The sequence below is a fragment of the Phascolarctos cinereus genome, unplaced genomic scaffold (genome assembly GCF_003287225.1).
Source record: "Phascolarctos cinereus isolate Bilbo 61053 unplaced genomic scaffold, phaCin_HiC Scaffold_4;HRSCAF=312, whole genome shotgun sequence".
NCBI classification, from domain to species: domain Eukaryota; kingdom Metazoa; phylum Chordata; class Mammalia; order Diprotodontia; family Phascolarctidae; genus Phascolarctos; species Phascolarctos cinereus.
In genome coordinates, this window is record NW_027555847.1 from 175,369,330 (window position 1) to 175,391,731 (window position 22,402).

Here is a 22,402-nt window from a genome sequence, read left to right on the forward strand (position 1 = left end):
GTTACAAGGCCTGAGGGAGAATGAAGGCAGGGTGATCTAGGCCCTTCCACGAAATTGAGGCTTGAGAAGGAGCTCACTAGTAGGAGAAGGGAGATGGGTCTTGTGGAGAAATATTCAAAGGGGAGCAGGCCCCATGGGTAGTAGGCTATTTTATGGCAAGGAGGCCTCAGTTGGTGAGGAAAGTTCCAGGATGAGCTAGTGATAGAGAAGGCATGATTCTGAAATCCAGAAAGTCAGGGCCAGGAGGAAAATGAAGGTATAAGTCTGTACTAAATAAATGCAAAAAGAATAAATACCAGGTAATTTTAGAGGAAGGAGATTTGGCAGTTAGGGGAATCAGAAAATGCTTCATGTAGGAGGTAGTGCTTAAGATGTGTCGTTGAGGAAAATAGAGGTTAAGCTAAGGGACAAAAGATGGAGCGAACAAGATGAGAAACGAGAGAAGGCCAGTTTGACTGGATCCATGGGAGAGTACTGTGCAGTGAGGAGGCTTGGAAAAAGTAGATTGGGGTCAGGTTATGAAGGGCTCTTTAAACTGACAAGTGCAATTTATGTTGTGTCCTAGAGGCAATGAGGAACCACTGGAATTTATCATTAGTAGAGGAGGGACATGATTAGATTTGCACTTAAGGAAGATCACTAAGAAAATCACTTGGCAGCTAGTATGGAAGATGGACTGGAGTGGGGAGAGACTTGAGGCAAAGGACCAAATAGGAAGCCATTGAAGCTGGCTATGGGAGAAGCATCGAGCGCTTAAGATAAGGTGATGTCCCTGTGAATAGATGAAAAGGATAGGGTACTAGATGTAGAGGTAGAAATGGCAAGATTTAGCAACTGGTTGGATATGCAGAATGAGGGAGAGTGATGTCAGTAGTCAAGGATTATACTGAGGTTATAAACTTTATGGTGCTTTTGAGAGAAATATGGAAGTTCAGTAAAGGGGAGGGTTTAGGAAGAAAGAGAATGAGTTCTGTCTTAGACATTTTGAAATTTTTTTTTTTTGCGTTTTTGGTGAGGCAATTGAGGTTAAATGACTCGCCCAGGGTCACACAGCTAAAAAGTATTGTGTGTCTGACGCTGGATTTGAACTCAGGTCCTCCTGAATCCAGGGCCAATGCTCTATCCACTGCACCACCTAGCTGCTCCTTGGGACTTTTAGATTTGACATGTCCAAAAGGCAGTTGGTGATGCAGGATTGGAGCTCAGGAGAGAGATAAGGACTATCTGTTTAACTCTGTGAATCACCTTCTTAGAGATGATCACTCAACCCCCTAGGAGTTATGAAGATCACTAATCAAGATAAAAAGGAAAAGTAAAGGAGGCCCAGGACAGAACCTTGGGGGATACTTACTGTTAGTAGTGGGCTGATGGCGTGGATGAAGATCCAGCAAAGGAGACTATGAATACAGATAGGGAGGAGGAGAACCAGGAGAGAGCAGAGTCATGAAAACCCAGAGAAGAGAGAGTATCCGGGAGGAGAAGATGATTGTGTCAAAGTTCTACAGAGAGGTCAAGAAGGAAACATTTGGTCTTTATCATTTCCTGTCTTTGAGCTCTTCTATTTGTTTGACTTTTTTTATTTTTTGGAGGGGCATTGCTTGAAGACTAGTGTACCTTGCTGTCATGGTAGAGTAGATTTAACAGTCAAAAGACCAGTGTTCAAATCCCAGCTCCTTCACTTAATAGCCACCTGTCCTAATCGTTCAGTCCTTCGTTTACTCATTTGTAAAAAGTATACTACTGCTACTTATACTAACTTATCTCACGGGATTGTTGTGAAGATTGAATGAGATGATACATGCAGAGTACTTGGTCTTCTAAAAATAAAAGAGAGTGGCTATTGTTTTTCCCACATGCCAGTTGGTAGAGTCTGGAAGCACCAAATGTGGTTGGTGATCATGAATAAGATTGTGAGTTTTGAGGGAGAAAACTGAGATTTTTATCTTTTGTTTTCAGGTGGCACTGTCTACTTTTGCAGTCTATGTGACAGTAGATAAGAACAACATCCTGGATGCCCAGAAAGCTTTTGTTTCCCTGGCCTTATTCAACATCCTCCGGTTTCCCCTGAATATTCTTCCAATGGTCATTAGCAGCATTGTACAGGTACAAGTCTAGACTGGGTATATGATTTCAAAGATAAGGAATTCTTAGAAAAACATTGTTTTTTAAAAAAGCATTTCTCTACAGCCCCAATTCACTCCTTTTTCCTATATGTTACAACTTCCTCAAACAAGGTTATATAGTATTTTGATTCCCTCTCAAAGAGCCCTTGAGCCATATCTACATGTTAAAAGTTAGCTATAGTTGGAGGTTGGCATGTGGGGATTTTGGAAGTAACTACAAGGAAGAAGCCCTGGGACTTTAGCTTTATGTGTTTTGTCCTTCACACAGGGCATAGAGCTGACTCTGGGTTCTCAAAGTCTATGCCAGCAGCTACAAGGTCTGACAGGTGATGGCCCATACCTGCATATGCCTGTTATCCATGGACCAGTCTAGCTGAGTTCAGAGAATATCTTTGCTGGGTGATTGGCCATCAGTTCTTGAATTTTCTCACCCACATAAGTAACTTGTGGAAATATCTACCAAAGAAGGCCTCAGTATTGTTGGAAGAGGTGGCCCTCGTACATGAAGTCCCAGATCCTTGAAGTAGAGTTTCAGAAGCATCTCCACACTTTTAACCAAGGTTTCAACCTCTCTTATAGGTCTGTTTGCCTGCAAACTTCAGTTTTAGAAGAATTCAGTGAATGGGACCTAGTTCTGTGGCTTTGTGTGTGTTGGGTTTTTTTTTTTAAGAACTGAAACATAGACTCAAAGCCATTGGAAGTGAACATGTCAGAACCACTAGCTTAAATGAAGCCATATATAAACCCACAAGTCAGAATGAATTGCCCAAGTTCTGCTTGTAGCTGGGCAGGCTGGCTTTTGAAAGGCTGAGCACTTTGAGGAGCACATAGGTAGCTCCCACAATGAAACGTTGGAGTGTTTGAGGGGCTTCTGTCAGGCATCAAGGAAACTCATGGCCATCAGACTGAAATTTGGGGCTGTTGATAATCTTTCTTACTTTTTGGTAGGGGGACAGCTGATGGGTGAGGAAAAGCTTCTCTTATAAAGGTTTTTTTTTTTAAGGCAGCTTATAAATCTTATGCTATTTTTAAAAAGAACAGCCACCACCACCTATAATTATTGTCTGTTTAGGCAAGTGTTTCCCTGAAACGCCTCAGGATATTCCTTTCCCACGAAGAACTGGAGCCAGACAGCATAGTGAGAAAGCCCATCAAAGATGGTGAGTGTTTGTTTTCTCTCGCTGTGTCAGGACGCACTGGCTTTCACTCCCTCCTTCTCCCCTCCACACCCCTTCTTTTTCTTGGCTTTCTTTGTAATTTAGCTCTACCCTGACGTTTGCTTAGCACAGAGGAAAATGCCAAGGGGAGGGAGGAGGGCAGAATGGGATATGGAGAATGTTGTTGCTAGTACCTTGTTGAATTTTCGTCCTCTCCCCAGTCCCACAGGGATGCCTGCAGTGTGAACATTCTAACAGGGATAGAGCTGCCTGCTTTGTCTTCCTGTCTTTCTAGCTCAGGGCAGATATACTCAGGTTTCAGTCTTCTTTACGCCTGGCGCTATGGTTCTCTCTGTCAGCCTAGAGTCAAATCCTACATAGCACAGGAAGGATGCTGTCTCTTCTCAAGTCAAATTTGTCTATGAAACTGTGTGGGTTGAAACTTGGGGAGGATGGGGGCAAGGTTTCTCATTACTGCTGAAGCTTACTACCTTCAGGTGTCTAAAAATCTCAGCATGCAGAATCTCTCTTGAGTAATTTATAGACATCCTTAATCATTTTGTCTAGTCTGGTGAAGCCTGTGGACCCCTTCTCAGAATGTTTTTAAATTCCTATAATAAAATACATAGATAATAAATTATTGAAATACAGATAAAATTGTTTTCCCACCTGAGTTCACAGAACCCTTGAAGTCTGTCCATTAACCCCTGCAACCCTTAAAATCTATCCATTAGTCCCCCCCTTCCCCCCATGGGGGGCGTTCTGTGGACCCCAGGTTCTAAGAACCCTTGCTTTAAAATGTCCATTTTAGGTGCCATTATTTTGACTTACTGAAATGAATCTGCTCCCCCTATTTTTCTTAGAATCTTTCTTTTAAAATTTTTAAAAATTTTTGAAAATTTTAATGTTTTGTTTTTCCCAATTATGTGTGAAAACAAATTTTTAACCTTTATTTTTTTTATAATTTTGAGATGTCCGAGTTCTCTCCCTCCCCTCCCCTGTCATTGAGAATGCAAGCAGTTTAATAAAATAATACATGTGTAGTCACGCAAAACATATTTCCTTATTAGTTATGTTATGAAAGTAAACACAAATAAAAAAACCCCAAGAAAAATAAAGTAAAATTAACACCTCTGTCTGCATTTAGAGTCCATCAGTTCTTTCTCTGGAGGTGGATGGCATTTTTCATCATAGGTCCTTCAGAATTGTCTTGGATCCCTGTGTTGGTGAGAAAGTCATTCACAGTTGGATCATTGTACAGTATTGCCAATATTGCCATTACTGTGTACGGTATTCACCTGGTTCTGCGTACTTTGCTTTGCATCAGTTTGTATAAATCTTCCTGGGTTTTTCTGAAACCTTCCTGCTCATCATCTCTTAGAGCACAGTAGTATTCCATCACAAGCATGTGCCCTAGCTTGTTCAGCCATTCCCCAACTGATGGTATGCCACTTTTTAATTGTGAACCTGAGAAGACATCTAGGCGACACAGTGTCTAGAGCGCTGTATCCAAAGTCAGGAAGACCTTAGTTCTAATCCTGCCTCAGACTCTTGGAGTATGTAGGTGAAGTGAAGCTAGGCAAGTCATATAGTCAGCCTCAGTTTCCCCATCTGCAAAATGGGGATAATAATAGCATCTACTTTACAGAGTTATTGTGAGAATCAAAAGAGATAATCTTTGTAAACTGCTTTGTAAGCCTTAAACTACTGTTGTGTAAGTGTCATCATCATTGTCACAATCATCATTGTCATCATCATCTGCAACTAGATACCAGCTGTCAGCCGGACCTTGCACCTCTCCCTGTTTTACAGGAGATAGAGCCTTTCTTATTTTCTTAAATATTTTGTTATTTTCTTAATTTTTTGGTAACAAAAATTTAGGTTAAGTTGTCAATTATTCAGTTAGTTTTCCTTTATCAAATGAGATACATATCTTGCATAGAAAATTTCTTCCTTCATTGAACAGATGTCTGAGTGTCTGGTGTATGCTTATTACTTTACTGAGTCTATAAGAAATAATGAGTATAAAGCATGGTTTCTGACCTCAAGCTTCCTATCATGTAGTTCACAGCATCACAGATTGAGGGCTGGGAGGGTCCATCTAGGCCAACTTCCTTATTTTACAGATGAGACACTAAGGCCCAGAGAGGTTAGTAATTGGTAACACTGGGATTAGAACCCAGGTCTTTTGACTCCAAATTCGTCACTCTGTGGTTATTGAAATGAGATTTACTTCATGACATGTAGAAATGTTAATGTAACAGAGAATATGGTTAAGTTCTAAGATTAGCGTCAGAAGCAGTCATGGCCATAGGAATTTAGGTGAAGGATGATTGAGGATGAACTGCACTAATTAGGGAAGGGTGAGATGATTTTGGACCTCAGAACCAGATCTGGAATGGGAGGGAATAGCATAGTATGGGCCTGAAGCATGGCAGTAGGAATATTCATTTCATGGGACAGGGGGATGCTGGTGGAGTAGGGCAGGGAAAATTAATTTTGTAGATTAGAGAATTCATATAGGGTCATAGTGGAAAATAACTTTGGAAATGTAGACTGGGGCCAGATTGTGGAAGGCCCTGAACGCTAGCTTGAGAAGCTTACATTTTATGATGTAGGTAAAAGGGTGAACCATCAATGGTTTTTGAGATTTTTTTTCTTGAAAGATTTTTGAAAAGATCATGATGAAATCAGTACTTAATGAAGATTGATCTGGCAGTGGGGTACAGAATAGGCTGGTTTGGAGGTTAGTGTTGTCAGATAATACTACTAAAGGCTTACATTAAGTTGAGAATGGAAATAAATAAGTGGCAATGAGAAATACATCTAGGGGGCACGGTGGATAGAGCACCAAGCCTGGAGTTCAAATCTGGCCTCAGATACTTACTACCTAAGTGAACCAGGGCAAGTCACTTAACCCTGTTTGCCTCAGTTTCCTCATCTGTAAAATGAGCTGGAGAAGGAAATGGCAAACCACTCTAGTATCTCTGCTAAGAAAATCCCAAATGGGGTCACAGAGTGTCAGACATAAATGAAAAATGACTTAAGAGCAACAAAAGTGAGGGGGATGAGCTAGGTGACTTTTGTAGCCCCTTCCTCCTTCAAATCTATAATCTTACTGTGGCTGAATGCTGTATAAATGTGAGCTGCTGGTATTCTTATTATCATCTGATTGGGGTAGGAATTGTGTTCTCAGCTGATCTCTGCATATGTAGCAGATATCTAATCAGTAATCTCCCTTCACTTCTGCTTGGTGGGTGAATTTGTTTATTATTGAATAATTCTGCCTGTGTAGCTTTATGTCTTCAGAGTACCCCAGAACTCTGTTATAATGTTTCCTTCCCAGCTCTCAGGCATGGTGTGATTTCCTCTGCTAAGCTGTCTTCATCCATACCGATTTCAGTTCTTCTTTGGGTTCCAGCGACCACAGCTTGCTGGAGAAGACGGGAAGCCAAATCCCACATTGCCTGACCCAACCTTGATAAGCCTTTTGCTTCTCCTGGGCCCTGTGACCACATCTGGTCCCTGCTGATTTGTTACCATTGTCTTTTAGGAGGAAATGCCAGTGTCACTGTGAAAAATGCCACATTTACCTGGTCGAGAAATGATCCTCCTACTCTGAATGGGTAAGTCAGGGCAAGCTTTCCAAACTGACCCGAAGACTCTCTTGCTAACCTCAGCTGGCTGTCTTACAGATGTGTGTCACGGGTCACTGAAAATACCTCCTGCTACTGGGGGGGTGGTAGCAGGGAGATGGTCTCCTGTCTCACCCCTTCCCTCCCACCTTCAAACTAACAGACTGAAATATGCACATTGGAAGGCAGCTGTGTATGTGCCTGCTGTTGAAGAACTCACATAGGCTACTTTGGTTGCCTGCAAAGTAGAATGGGTCCTTTGAAGACGTCCTGTTGCCCTGCCAACTACTGCTTTCTCCTTGCAGCCACCCCTATGTCCTCCTGTTTCCCTCCCTTTCGGTTGCTTATCTTTATGAGGCAGCACAACATTAAGGAAAGTGACCTCTGTTCCCTCAGCAGCCTGTCTGTGGGTGGCTTGTCAAGTGTGTCATATTTCTTTCAAAGTCAGTGCATTTCTTAACTGCTTGCTTACCATAGACCCGCTGTTCAGTGTTAAAGCTTGATGAGCAGGTTCTAAAAATGAAAAGTCCAGAAGGGGCTCGAAAGGGTCTTGTTCATCTTCTTGTCTCCTAAAAAAATATATATTTAGTTTTACATGATTACACTTGTATAAACTATAACTGATTGCTTACCATCTTGGGGGGGGAGAGGTAGAATTTGGAACTCAAAACTTTTAAAAAATGCTTCAAAAATTGTTTTAACATATAATTGGGGAAAAGTAAAATATTATATTTTAAAAAATACATTTAGATGTGACAGATAGTTGCTCAGGTATTTCTGAAAAATTCCCAGAGGAGTAGACCTTTTTTGGTCACGCGTTCTGTTATCATTTGACATCTCATTCTCTTTACCATCAGAAAGGCCTCTCTTTTGTCTTTATTGGAGAGAGAGGAAAGGAATCTCTTTTTTAAGATGGAAGGCCTCCTCTCATAGTCATCCCATCCTGTTTCTCCACCTCTCTCTTCTTTAGTCCTATGGTTCCTTCTGGTCAAGGATAATTAAACCAGCCCCTGGCCTGCCTTGTTTGCTAAAGATGCTGGTTTTTTTTCTTGTTTCCTTTCAGCATCACTTTCACTGTGCCAGAAGGTTCATTGGTCGCCGTATTGGGCCAAGTAGGCTGTGGGAAATCATCCCTGCTGTCTGCACTCTTGGCTGAGATGGACAAGATAGAGGGGCACGTGTCTATCAGGGTATGTTTGGGTATTCTTAGGAGCTAGAACAGAAGGGGAGGGGGAGTAACTCCATAGGAGGAAACTGGCTCTTTACCAGGAATGTGAAGGACATACAAAAGGGAATAATGATGATGATGATAGTAGTAATAATAATAGAAGTGATGATGATAATAGTAATAATAGTAATGGTGATAGTAGTAATAATGCTAATGTAATAATAATATTAATAATAATGGCTAGCATTCATATATTACTTTAATGTTTGCAGAGCACTTTACAAATATTACATTATTTAGTCTTCACAACTAACTAAATAAATAGCTAACATTTATATAGTGCTTACTATGTGCCAGGCCCTGTGCTAAGCGCTGTACAATTATTTTCTCATTTGCTCCTCATGACAAACCTGTCTTGTAGGTGCTGTTATTAAGCCCATTTTGCAAATGAGGAAACTGAGGCAAAGAGAGGGGAAATGACTTGCCCAGGGTCACACAGCTAGTAAGTGTTTGAGGCTGGATTTGAATTCAGGTCTTCCTGACTGGGAGTCTAGCACTAATACCACAAAGCAGCTAGGTGGCACAGTGGACAGCTAGCACATCCTTCTGAAGACAGGGAGACATCATTCAAATTCAGCCTCAGATACTTACTAGCTGTGTGATCTAGGACAAGTCACTTCACTTCTGTCCGTCTGAGTTTCCTTATCTGTAAAATGGGGATAATAATAGTATCTACCTCCCAGGGTTGTTGTGAGGATCAAATGAGATAATTATTGTAAAGCACTTAGCACAAGGCCTGGCACATAGTAAGCATGATGTAAATGTTAGCTATTTATTTTATGTAGTTGGAATGCTGCAGGTAGGAGAATTCACTTTCAAAAGCATTTATTTAGTTTCTGTAGTGGGCTTAGCCCTGTGCTGGAGCTTGTGGCAAATAAACAAGGACATTCTTATTCAGCTATAGAATTTGAGCTCCTCGAGGATAAGGGCTGTTTCCTTTATGTCTTTGTGTCCTCCAAGCCTCTCATAGTGCTTGGCTCTTACTAGCAGGCATTTAATAAAATAGTTGCTGATTGATTGGTTCCTTTCTGTGCTGTGGTGTTGTCGTTCAGTCATGTTAAACTCTTCGTGACTCCACCTGAGGTTTTCTTGGCAGAGATAGTGGAGCGGTTTGCCATGTCCTTCTCCAACTCATTTTACAGATGAGGAAACTGAACAAAAAGGGTTAAGTGACTTGCCCAGGGTCACACAGCTAGACAGTGTCTGAGGCTGGATTTAAACTTGGTCCTCCTGACTCTAGGGCTGTTCTTCTATCCACCTAGCTGCCCTTCCAAGCTCTCTAATACTTCAAACTACTTTTTACAAAGCACTTACAAATAGAGGCACTTCGAGAGGCTGCTATGATGAATACGTGAAACTCATTTGCATTGTGGTATGGTAGAAATTTAGATTGCCTAGGTTTGAATCTGGCCTCTGCTTACTGCCCACGCAAGTGATTTCTCCACTTTGGGCCTTGGTTTCCTCATCTGTAAAATGAGGGCATTGGACTAGATGATGTCTGAGCTGTAAATCCTAGCTGCCTATGACTTCTAATTAATAGTATCTTTTTATTTCCTATGAAAGTATTCTCCTTTAAATAGGTTAAGCATTACCCGTGTAGTCTTATTTTCCTACTTTATTGCTTTTCTAGCAAACCCTCTTTACTTCACTGAGTCTATGGCTTCATCTATATGGGTGTTACTTCTCTGCTGTAAATTGAAATGTACCTCTGCCTCCTCATTCTAGAACGTATCAGGACATCCTGGCCCTGCTACTTATTATTAGCTGTGTGACCTTGGGCAAGTTACGTGACCTCTCTGGGCCTCATTTTCCTCTCCTTTAAAATGAAGAGCTTGGACTCACTGACCTCTGAGTTCCCATCCAGCTCTACATGTTTGAGTCTGTGATGATTCTAGAACTCTCCATAAAGAATCAAACCCTTCATTGATTATGAAATGTAAAATAAACTTCAGCCCAGCCCAGAGAGAATGTTCACAAGTTAAAAATTATAGGAGCGGGATCTAAATGAATAAGGCTTTACTGTTTTGTTTTTTTTGAAGAAATGCTGCTTAATTTTTGTCGAGTCAGATACACAGTCTAAACTAAGACAGTTGGGCAAAAGGTAAAGTAAACTAGTGGAGAAAATGCCAGTTCACCATCGGCCTACTTTACATAATAGATCATTAACATAAAAGAAGACTTCAGTACCTGTGAATTGCTGGAATTCCTTCTTTGGACTTGAAAAAGTTGCTAATATTTGACTTTTTTTTTTCCCCTTTGCACATAAGCCCTGGGCAATTTATGAAAGAAGATATTATTTCTGATGTTTTATTTGGCAAGATTTGTGTTTATTATCTCCGAGTTATCCTAAATTCTGAATGAGTGAAGGCTGCATTAATGAGGTTTTAACTGTTATAGCCCTAATGGAGATTTTACCACTGAAGTGGTCTTATTAGAGGTAGCTATCTGGAAGGCAGTGCCATATAGTCTAGAGGAAATAATGCTGGGCAAAGAGTCAGAAAGCAGAGGTCAAATCCCTGAAAATAGCTCTGGGCCTATCACCTCATGGGGGAGGCACGGGTAGATAGCAGTTTTGTCTGAAAAACCCTAGGGTTTTGGGTAGACAGGAAACTCAGCATGAATTGAGCAATGAGGTGGAGTAGCCAAAGAAGCCAGTGTGATCTTGGATTACATCAGGAGAGACACAGTTTCCAAGGATAAGTAGATGATAAACTGGATGCTGGCCTGACTTTGAATGAAGCATTGTGTTTAGTTCTATTTAAGAGGGGTAATTGATCCCTAGACAGCATCCATAGGCAGACAACTAAGGTGGTGAATGGCCATGTCCATGTCCCATAAGGATGGAAAAAAAGAAGACTGAGAGGGAAAATGATCATTGTGTTCAATTATTTGAAGAACTCGCTTGTGGAAAAAGGATTGATCTTGTTCTCTTTGTCCCCACGATAGAAGTAGAAACTATAGGTAGAAGTCGCAAAGTGTGAGGGAGGAAGGGATAAAATTTGGAGCTCAGAACTTAAAAAAAAATGTAAAAACATTCTTTTAACATGTAACTGGAGGAAAATAAAATATATTAAATAAGGAAAATAAAAGAATTTGGAAAGTGCAAATGTAAGATTGATGTCAGAAAAAATTTTCTGACAATGAGAGGTCAGTCTAGACATGGCAGAAAGTATGTATTAAATGCATATTCTGTGCCAGGCACCTTACTAAGTGCTTACAGATATAATATGCAAAAAGAAAGTCTAGCTTTGCCTTCAAGGAGCTTTTGTTCTATTGGGGGAAGACTGCACACAAAAAGAAGCTTAAGTTGGGCTGGGATGGGGTGGTCAAAGCTCCTTGGCAGGTCCCTGGGGGAAATATAAAAGTTCCCAAAAGTCAGAAACAGATGCAGAAGGGGAATGAAAGTTGACTGCCCTGGAGGCCTCAAGAGGAACTCCTCAGAGGGAGAAGAAAGGGGTGGTTATGGTAGAGGGATGTTCTAGAGTGAGGCAGCCCTAGGTACCAAGATGGTAATGGGCTTCCCTTGATTGTCATCTTCAAGTAGAGACCACTTGTTGGTTCTCTTCTAATGAGGATTCTGTTTTGGAGGTGGATTGAACTAGATGGCTGCTAAAATCCCCTCCTTATCTATAAAACACACCTAACTGTAGTGGTGTCAAACTCAGTAGACACAGATCCCTGCAGGCTGTATGTTAACTTAGAAAACTACATATTAACATTATCTGTGTTCTATTCTATTTTTATTTGGTTTATTAAGCATCTTCTCTGGTTTAGGCAACCCTGGGAGTGTTGGACCTGTTGGCCTGTGTTTGATGCCTCTGCCTTAGAGTATTCATTAAGATAATAAACACGTAAAAAAGTTTTGTAGAACACAAAACACTATATAGGTGCTTGGTAGGAGTTGTGTGTGTTTTGTCTCCTGTCCATTATTCCTTTTCTCATTCGTCCCCTTTTGCCTTTTATAGGGTTCGGTGGCTTACGTCCCCCAGCAGGCTTGGATCCAGAATGCTTCTCTTAGGGAGAACGTTCTCTTTGGCCGACAGCCCCAAGAGCGGTTCTACAGGGAGGTAATTGAAGCCTGTGCGTTACTCCCAGACTTGGAGATCTTGCCCAGTGGAGACCGGACGGAGATTGGAGAGAAGGTCAGTAGGATGTTGGCTTTAGCCCTTTTGAGGGAGAAATTCTGCCCTGGGCTTCCAGGTATAACTGCTATGAATCACTTAACCTCTGTGTGCCTTGGTTTCCTCATCTGTAAAATGGAGCTAAGAATAACACCTGAGGATAAAAGGAAATACTATTTGTTAAGCTCTTTGTAAACCTTAAAGCACTGTAGAAATGCTAGTTATTATCATCATCATTATTATTCTAAAGCCAAATAATGAGTTTTAGATTAGTTGTAGTTTGTTGTCCCCCATCGTGGTGAATGAATGAACATTCAGACTGGACATTTCAGACCCTCCCTTCCATTCAAAGACAGGTCAGGGCACAGCTGAATCTCTTGTGGCTCACCATGTCTCTTTTTTCTTGGGGGCCAGGGGCAATTTTTTTATACTGAACTTAGCAAACACCGAATAAACGAACACTTCCATATACAGAGTAGAACAGGATTGTGCATAAAACAGTGCCCCTCCATTATGAGTAGCTTGCTTTTCTATTAGAATAGATAATAAACTCCACATGTAATTTTGAAGCTGTTCAGCTTGTCTGTGGTTCCTTCTGGCTTTCTGTTCTCTTCAAGCTCACTGTTTTTCTTGAGAAGCTCATATAGAGCTTGGCTTTAAAAACTTTTTTTTTTTAACCTTTTTTCCTAGGGTGTAAATCTGTCTGGTGGTCAGAAGCAGCGAGTGAGCCTGGCACGGGCAGTTTACTGTGATTCAGATGTGTACCTCTTGGACGATCCCCTGTCTGCAGTGGATGCCCATGTGGGAAGACACATATTTGAAAAAGTGATTGGCCCTCAGGGGATGCTAAAAAACAAGGTATTAAAGGGTTAGGGTTTTGCAGTAGAGGAGAGAGGTGTAGACAGAATGACCATTGCTTTAGATAGACCATAGAACCTATACACTGTGGCACAAGGAGGTAGGTGGTAAGAATTGGAGAGAGGGAAACCCGTCATCTTTCTTTCTTTCTTTCTTTCTTTCTTTCTTTCTTTCTTTCTTTCTTTCTTTCTTTCTTTCTTTCTTTCTTTCTTTCTTCTTTCTCTTTCTCTTTCTTTCTTTCTCTTTCTTTCTTTCTTTCTTTCTTTCTTTCTTCTTTCTTTCTTTCTTTCTTTTCTTTCTTTCTTTCTTTCTTTCTTTTTCTTTTTCTTTCTTTCTTTTCTTTCTTCCTTCCTTCCTTTCTTCCTTCCTCCTTCCTTCCTTCCTTCCTTCCTTCCTTCCTCCTTCCTCCTCCCTCTCTCTCTCTCTCTCTCTTCCTTCCTTCCTTCCTTCCTTCCTTCCTTCCTTCCTTCCTTCCTTCCTTCTTCCTTCCTTCCTTCCTTCCTCCCTTCCTTCCTTTCTTTCTTTTTCTTGTTTCCCTTTAGGACTTCTTAGCCTTCCATTTATTTTTTGACTGTGATTTTAATCATTTTGGTTTGAATCCTTCCTTTGTAAGTCTCCCCGAGATAGTCTTGTCCAACTCTAACTAGTTTAACAAAACTTCTCCCATCCCTTATTTCTGTAATGATCAGTTCATTCATTCTGGCTGGCCAAAGGGAGGCTTTCTCTTCTAATTTAAGCAAAGATGGTGGTGAGTCCTCAGGGACAAATTTCCATGCCCAGACCTCGATAAGTTGTATAGATTGACTTGTTCTACAGGGAGAGTTGTAGGCCTAGGAGTTTGAGGTTGGAGGCCAGAAATCAACAGTGGCTTCCTGGAGTAGTGGGAAATGGCATCCTTCCTGCTTAGCTTTATACTTCAAAGTACCTCCTTCCATTTGGTCCATTATCTCCTAGGGAGTTTGTAATTGACCATTTGTGTGGGAATGGTTGTCTGCATCTAATGGAGTCTAGTCAGGTTTTTGTTGTTGTGTTTGTGTTTTTAGACCCGCATATTGGTAACTCACAGCATCAGCTACCTGCCGCAGGCGGATGTCATCATTGTGATGAGCGATGGTAAGATCTCTGAGATGGGCTCGCACCAGGAGTTGCTGGACCGAGACGGAGCATTTGCAGAGTTCCTGAGAACTTACGCAAACACTGAACAGAGCATGGAAGATGAAGGTAAGAACAGGGCAAGAAGAGATGCCACCTTGAGGTACCCACTCACTTCCAGTCTGAAGACTCCTCTGTTTGCCTGCTTGGCCTCCTTGGTGTGAGAGATGTCAGGGGCGGGTCCGAGTTCTGACTTTTACTTACCAGTGTGGCTTAACCTTTTCATTGCTTAATACAGAAATGTACATGCTCATGGCCTTTCCTTTCTTTCAGATCAGTAAAGACACAGGACTAGATGGCCTTCCTTAATACATGTGTCCTGGTAGCTGACAATTGAGAATCAGTCTTCTCTTGTTTCCCAGATGCCCCAGTCTAGAATCTAAGGCCTAGGAAAGTCAGGAGAAGTAAAAGACAGAAATGGAGAAACTTTTTGTGTTCTGGAAGAGTATGAAGTGGAAGAGGCAGCTCTGGACCAGCATGGATATGTTTCCAGTTATCTTTTTGCATACGATCTTGGGATAAGGTCGGCTTAGAATGACTTCTAGGGAGAGCCATTGTTCACTCTTTCATTGTTTAATGCTCTTTGTGTTAATTCCAAGAAACTCAGCCTCTATCTTTCTTTCTTCTCCCTGTCAGGCAAGATTAAAGTTTGGGGAGTAATTTTTTCCATCCCCTTTTGTATTGCTCTGTGCTAACATTCACTTATCAGAGTACCCATAATTTTAGTAGCAAAACTGACATTGTGATCTTTTAAATCACATCGTCCAGTTATTCTCAGGTCCTGTGTTCACTCTGAGAAATGAGTAGCTATCTGGGTTGTTTTATCTTTGCACCTTTGATTTTTCTAGGGCTCACACTCTTGGCTTCTGTCTCCCTAGTCTTAGAAGGTGATTATTGTTGTTGTCGTTGTTGAGTTATTTCAGTTATGCCTGACTCTTTGTGATCTCATTTGGGATTTTCTGGACAAAGATACTGGAGTGTTTTGCCAGTTCCTTCTCCAGCTTATTTTACGGATGAGGAAACTGAGGCAAACCAGATTAAGTGATTTGCACAGGGTCACACAGTTAATGTCTCAGGCTGGATTTGAACTCAGATCTTCTTGACTCCAGTCCAGGTACTCTATCCACTGTACTACCTAGCTGACCCCCAGAGGATGGTAGCAAAGGCTATCTGATCTGGTTGTGTTTCATAAGTAAGATGTTGTTAAGATAGTACATAGAACCACATTCTTCCTTTGTTACAACCAGCCACTGACCTTGGATCTCTCACCAAATCATCTTGTAAATATCTATGCCTCTGGGAGGCCTCCTGTAAACTGTCCTCAACAGTTGAGACTAGTTGAGGCTATCTCCTGACCTCCAGGATCAAGGAAGGAGTTTTCAAAACTTCCTCTTTTTAAAAAAAAAAATTTTTTTTTTTCAATCAAGGAGCATTTGTCGTGTTCTCCTCCACCCCCCGCCCCTCCCTCATGAACAAAACCGAGCCCAAGCTCTTGTAACAGTTATGCGGAGCCAAACAAAACAAATTTTGCCATTTCCAAATATTACATTTCGTCCTGCATCTTGAATGCGTCACCTCTCTGTCAGCAGGTGGGTAGCTTTCCTCCTCGTTGTTCCTCTGGCATCATGACTGCTCATTGCATTGATCAGAGTTCAGAGCTAGTCTGTCTTTATGATGTTATAGTGATTGTCTGAATTGGTCTCCTGGTTCTGCTCACTTCCTTCTGTATCAGATTTCTCTGAAACTGCTTGTCATTATTTTGTACAGTCTCAAAGTATTCCATTATATTCATATATACCTGTCCTTTTTGCCATCTGTACAGATTACATCTGTGTTTTTTCCATCCCTTTTGTATTGCTCTGTGCTAACACAATCTGTGTAGATTGGCTTGAGTACAATGGTACATAAAAAGAGTCCTACAATCCAGAAATATACTCTGGTTTATTCCTTCCAGAGCCACCTAAGCTTTGGCAGTCATTCATGTAGAATGCCAGTCCCTTTTTTTTTTCCTTCACATCATTTATAGTTGATAATTTAAATGTCATTGGTCACCCTAGCACCCAACTATTTAGTCAATTGTGTTTTCAGTCATGTTCAGCTTTTGTGACTCCATCTGGGGTTTTCTTGGCAAAGATACTGGAGTGGTTTGCCGTTTCCTCCTTCAGCTCATTTTACAGATGAGGTACTGAGGCAAACAGGATTAAGTGATTTGCCCAGGGTCACCCAGCTAGTAAGTATCTAAGGCTGGATTTGAACTAAGGTTCTGACTCCAAGCTCAGTATACTATCCACTGTACCACCCAGCTGGCTAGCATCCAACTCTGCATCTCGCCAATTCACAGACTATTGAAGCCTTCCCTCCTTCATTTCTGGACACAGTACAGAGTTTTCTCACCAGGATTAAAAGGCTTGCTCAGATTCAGCCAATCTCTGGCACTGGTGTACCTGAATTCTTAATATTATTTTGTTTGCTACCTGAGGGAGAAGCTTTTTTTTCTTTTTACATTTAATTTTTATTTTATTTTTTTCTCAGTTACATATAAATAGTCTTTTAATATTTGGCTTTTTTTTTTAATTTTGAGTTTTGAGGAGGAAACTTTTTGCTCTTTGAATAGCATTTCCTCCAGGCATCCCCATCCTTCTCCCAAGTAACCTACGTTTGTTACCCGGGTTCTTCATCCCATATCCACTCAGTTGCCAAGTCATCTTATTTCTAACTTCACAACACTTTTCTCACTTCTCTCCCCTTACACAATCATAGTCCTTGCTCTCTTTCACTTGGACGATTGCAACAACCTCCTAATTTATGGTTTCATCTCCCTTCTTCCCAAACCTTCCTTCCCATAGGTGCCCAGATGATATTCCCATGGCACAACCCGAGTCGTCCCCCTCCTCCTAAACTCATTGGCTCCTTCCTGCCTCTAAAAAAAAAACACCTTGCAGCCTTTCACTTACTCCATCAATCAACAAATACTTATTAAATGCCTCCTGTGTGCCTGGCGTTGTGCCAGGTGGCTGGAGATAAAAGTACCAAGAATGAAATAATCCCTAATCAGTCCCTCCCATTTTAATGGGGGAAACAGCAAGTGTGTATATAAGTATATACGATATGAAAATGCAGGGTGTTTGAACCTTTATTAACTTAAAATGTGTACTGAGACTTTTGGGACATCCTACACAAAGTGAATAAATACACATATATACAAAATAGTTAAGTACAAGGTGGTTTGAGAAGGAAGGCACTAACAGTGGAAAGTATTGGAAAGGGCTGCATGAAGAAAATGGAGTCTGAGGTTTGTCTTATAGGAAAAGAAGGATTCTGTAGGACAGGATCCCTTCACAAGATGGCTGCAGCCTGATTTATTAGCTTTGTTTTATGGCTAGAAATTTCATTTCCCAACAAGAACTCTATGTTCCAGCCAGATTGGATTACTAGCTGTTTCTTAAATTTGACATTCCATCTCTTCCTCCACATATTCCCCCCAGGCCACAGAATGGGGGGGAACATTCTTCCTCTTTTGCCTTAGAATCCTTTTTCAGCTTATGTACCTATTTCTGCTCTGTGAAGTATACCCTTATCCTTCCATTCTGCTTCTCCCTGTCTACCTCCACTTTCCTCCTTTCCTCGTTAAATTACTCATACATCGCTTACACATTATAATAGAATGGAAGCTTCTCAAGGGCAGGAACTGTTTCTCCAGTACCTAGCACAGGGCCTTCTACATACTGGCAGCTTACCAGATAATCATCAAGGTCAGGTTGAATCAAATTGAATAATGGCCCCCATTGATGACCCTTTTAAATTTTCTAGGGTGCTTTTCTCTCAAGAAACTGGTGAAATAGATGTAGAACTATCATTATCCCTATTCTGCAGATGGGGACACTGAGAACTTTTTCATGAAAAGTGGCAAAGCTAGGACTCCATCTCAGGTCCTCTGACTCAAAGTCCAGTGTTCTTTACTCCACATCAAGTCCCAGTGGTTGATCCCAAAGAAACGTGGTACTTTTTTTGCACATGGCACATATGTGAGTGTTAGCAAATGCTTTTTTATGGGATAGCATGGCGAAGCAGAAACTGAGGCGTATGTAGGTTGCCTCTTTCAATCACTCTTGGCTTCTCCAACTGCATTTCTTTATACGTTTTTCCTTTAAACATATTAGTTTTGGAGGAGAGGGGGTACAGACATTCTTTATTCCATCAGACAGAAAATGCAGAAAGCACATAAGGATTTATAGTTGCCTTAAAAAAATGGTACAGTTCTCTTTCTTTTCCAGGGATTCCCACCTTTCCCCAAGTGTTCTAATGTTCTCCATATTCACAGCAATATTCCAAAGCACTTAAGACTTGCCTTAAAAGGAAGTATACTTAACAGCCCTGTTTCTCATCAGCCTTGCTGATGATACACTGTATTGACAGAGGGGAAAGTCTGAGTCTTTGTTCTTCCTCTGTTATGGCTTAGATGCCCTCAGCTTCTCCAGCCTTAGGGTTCTTTGTGTGATTCCCATTCCTTTCCAAAAGTCCAGTGATACCCAGGAAATCTTCTCATCATTAAGATTACATAACTTCCCCTTCTGTGACTGCCAGCTCTTGGGCTGAGAGATTAAACCTCTGCCTCTGAATGATTGGGTCCAGGAACTCTCCTCCCACACTGAGTGGGTGAGAACACATCCAGTGCCAATTTGCGTGTTCTCTGAGACTGCTCTAGGGCAGGGGAGGGAGAGGGAGTGATTTCTCACCTGCCTCCCAGTGTAGGTCTGCTCTATTCTACTGTAGTTTTCCCTCCAAAAAATGCAGACGAGGGCATCTTTTATAGTCAGTTTAATGAGATTCAAAAGTGACTTTTTAGCTTAACTTTCTGTAACTTTTGGTTTTTCCAGCTCTAGGCAAGAAGGCCATGGCAGAGGAGGAAGGTTGGTGTTGCTTGGCTTAGATCCAGCTATAGTGCTTGTAGCTACAAGGCAGTGGTAGACTAGCTTCTATTGTGAGCTACATACATGACTGTGACAAAAGTACCAGTTAGTTTCTGCTCCTGCTCTCTTCACCTTAAAATAATAGTAATAATAATAACAACAATAATAATGGTAATAATGATAAAGCTAAGTTCATTCCTTATTATGATGACAAAGAAGTAATGATTTTTTGGCTTGAAATAGGCACTCTCTACTCGTATATTTTTTTTCCTAGGGTACTGACCCAGCCCGTGAGGGCCCTATCTGACCTTGGCCACCCGCTCCAGACATTAGCTTACTCCTAAGAGGTGGAGGCCTCTGGTGGGGGTGGGGAGAGGTTGTAGGAGAAAGTAGTCTCAGGTGAAGTTTTTGAGTAGCTAGATGAGAGAGGGTTTAATTATGTAGCCTCCTTCAAGTAGAGATGTGCACCAGATTGTTGTTGAACTTCTGGGTTTGATGTAAGGATGGGATGGGATTAAAGCAACTCTCTCACTGAACCTCCTGTGGACATTCCTTCTGAAGAGTCAAAAGCAACAGCTAGAGAATGTCTGGAAGGGTCACCCTGTCTGTTCTACGTTCAGGGATAGTCTGGTTGCAAGGGTGTTTCTCTGGTGCCCTGCGTACATCCCAGTTCTCATCATTAAGTGTACCTTACCTGCCTTTTGATGCTTGATATGTGCCACGAGGAAGAAACTGATTTCAGCTTTGAGGAGATAGTTATTGGTTTTTTTATAAAAATTTTATTGCTGTCTTTTGTTTTCACGTCATCTAAATTTTCCTGTGTCTCCCTTTCCCTCTGCCTTCCCAGAAATCCATCCCATATTACAAAGAATTTTTTATAAGAAAAAATTAAAAGAAGAAAAAGATGATTTTTTAAATCAGCAAAACTCAATCAGTACATTGAAAAAAATCTGATAATATATGCAGTGTTCCATATCCATGGAGTTTCCCCCCTGCGGAGTCGTGGGGAGATGTCTTCTCATATTTCTTTCTTGTGGCCACATTTGTTCTTTGTAATTTCACAGTATTCGTTTTTTATTATTTTCTAGTTATTTTTCTTTGTGCTATGGTATTTGGTTATTTGAAAAGGAAGGTTTCCAGCAGATTAGTTTTCCTGTAGCCCTAGTAAAAGATAAAAATATGTGTTGTTAGTAGGACCAATGGAATGTAAGCAACTTGAGGGCAGGGACCGTGTCTCATCGTAGTATTTTTATCTCTGGGGCCTCCTATGGTGCATGGCACATATTATTGGTTGATGGACTAATGGGAGGGAGGGAGCAGGGATTGAGAGGAGGAAGTAAAGCAGGAATGTCTGCCTGAGGAAGGATATACCCTTTTCTCTCCCATGTTATTGGATCCCAACAACATCAGGCCAGCTTTCTTTCTCTTATAGAGCAGGTATGCCAAAGGATGTCCACCTGGCCATCAGAGGACCACCTCACCTATTCTAGTGCTCAGAGCTTTTTGCTATTAGCAAAGTGTCCTTAAAATAGCAACACTTTCTTTCCAGAAATGGACTTAGAACTTGATGTGGCCTTTGTGCCACAGCTGGGGAAACTATATATGGCTGTCCTAAGACAACATGCCTTGTAGGTTTTGCAGGAAGATTCACCTTGATGGTTTCCATCAGCCTGTACCTCTAGACCAAGGCTTATCTGATCTATCTCCTCTTCACTCGAACAGGGAAGTTTCCAATGGGTGGAGTGAGGATGCAATTTGTTTCCTGTGTAGGCAGTACCCAGAATAAAGGTGTATCTTACTGCAAGCAGACCTTGTATATGAGATCTGATTTGTCAGAAGGATTAACCAAATTGGGTGCCTTGGGACTACTCAACCATCCAACAGTAACAAGTAATAATAATATAGTTTGCATAGAACTGTAAGATTTATAGAATGCCATTCTTATAACAACCCTGTGAGGCAGATAGTTTACATTTTTTTTCAGATTTTTAAAAAAAATTTTTTTCATTAATTTATTTTGATTTATCAGCAATCACTTCCATAAACTTTTGAGTTTAAAATTTTTCTCCTTCTCCCTTGCCTCCTCCTTCCCCAAGACTGTGTACAATCTGATATAGGCTATACATATACATTCCTATTAAACACATTTTCACATTAGTGATGAGGTAAGGAAAAAATAGAACCAATAGGAGGAACCATCAGAAAGAGGAAATAAAACAAAACTGAAGGAAAAAAACAGATAATATGCTTTGATCTTCATTCAAACTCCATAGTTCCTTTTTTGGATATGGATGGCATTTTCCATCATGAGACCTTTGGAGATGTCATAGATCCTTGCATTGCTGAGAAGAGCTAAACCTATCAACGTTAGTCATTGCACAGTGTTACTGGGTACAACGTTCTCCTGGTTCTGCCCACTTCACTTGGCATCAGTCCATACAAGTCTTTAAAGGTTTTTCTGAAATCCACTTGCTCATCATTTCTTATAGCACAATAGTATTCCATTACATTCATATACCACAGCTTGTTCAGCCATTCCCCAATTGATAGGCATCCCCTCAATTTCCAATTCTTGGCCACCACAAAAAGAGCTGCTATCAATATTTTTGTATATGTAGGGTTTTTTTCCCATTTGTATGATCTCTTTGGGATACAGCCTTAGAAGTGCTATTACTGGGTCAGAGGGTCAAAGGATATGCACGTTTTTATAGCTTTTTGGGCATAGTTCCAAATTGCTCTCTAAAATGGTTGGATTAGTTCACAATTCCACCAACAATGCATTAGTGTTCCTATTGTCCCACATCTTCTACAACATTTATCTTTTTCCTGTTTTGTCATGTTGGCCAATCTGATAGGTTAGTTTAAATGTTATTACTGTATGAACTTCACATAAGTCAGTAAGTCACTTCATATCTCTGAGTCTCAGTTTTCCCATCTGCAAAATTAAGACATTGGATTAGGTGATCCCTTCAGTTCTTCCCACCTGTGAATCCTAAGTAAACTTTTTTTTTAAAACAAGCCTATGATTTAGTTTATATAAGAGACACTCAATAGGGAAAGTCTGCCAGTACAGATTTGACACCTCCTCTGCAGGTTATAGGCTTAGAGAGTTTCCTGGGACACTGACAAAGATAAGTGACTGGCTCAGGGTCACACCTTCAGTATGCGTCACAAGTGGGAATGAAAGCTATTTCTTCCTCACTCTAAGACCAGCTCTA

The 22,402-nt window shown here is 41.0% G+C and overlaps 1 protein-coding gene across 1 annotated transcript in view; it reads left to right on the forward strand.

Moving 5' to 3' along the window:
- The window catches only part of ABCC1 (ATP binding cassette subfamily C member 1 (ABCC1 blood group)), a 134,864-nt gene that overhangs the window by 83,108 nt on the left and 29,354 nt on the right, over positions 1-22,402 (forward strand). The window contains 7 exon segments of the mRNA XM_021001820.2: positions 1,957-2,103; positions 3,196-3,283; positions 6,834-6,906; positions 7,979-8,105; positions 12,109-12,285; positions 12,955-13,122; positions 14,166-14,343. Of these exon segments, the coding sequence (XP_020857479.1) occupies positions 1,957-2,103; positions 3,196-3,283; positions 6,834-6,906; positions 7,979-8,105; positions 12,109-12,285; positions 12,955-13,122; positions 14,166-14,343 (958 nt within the window).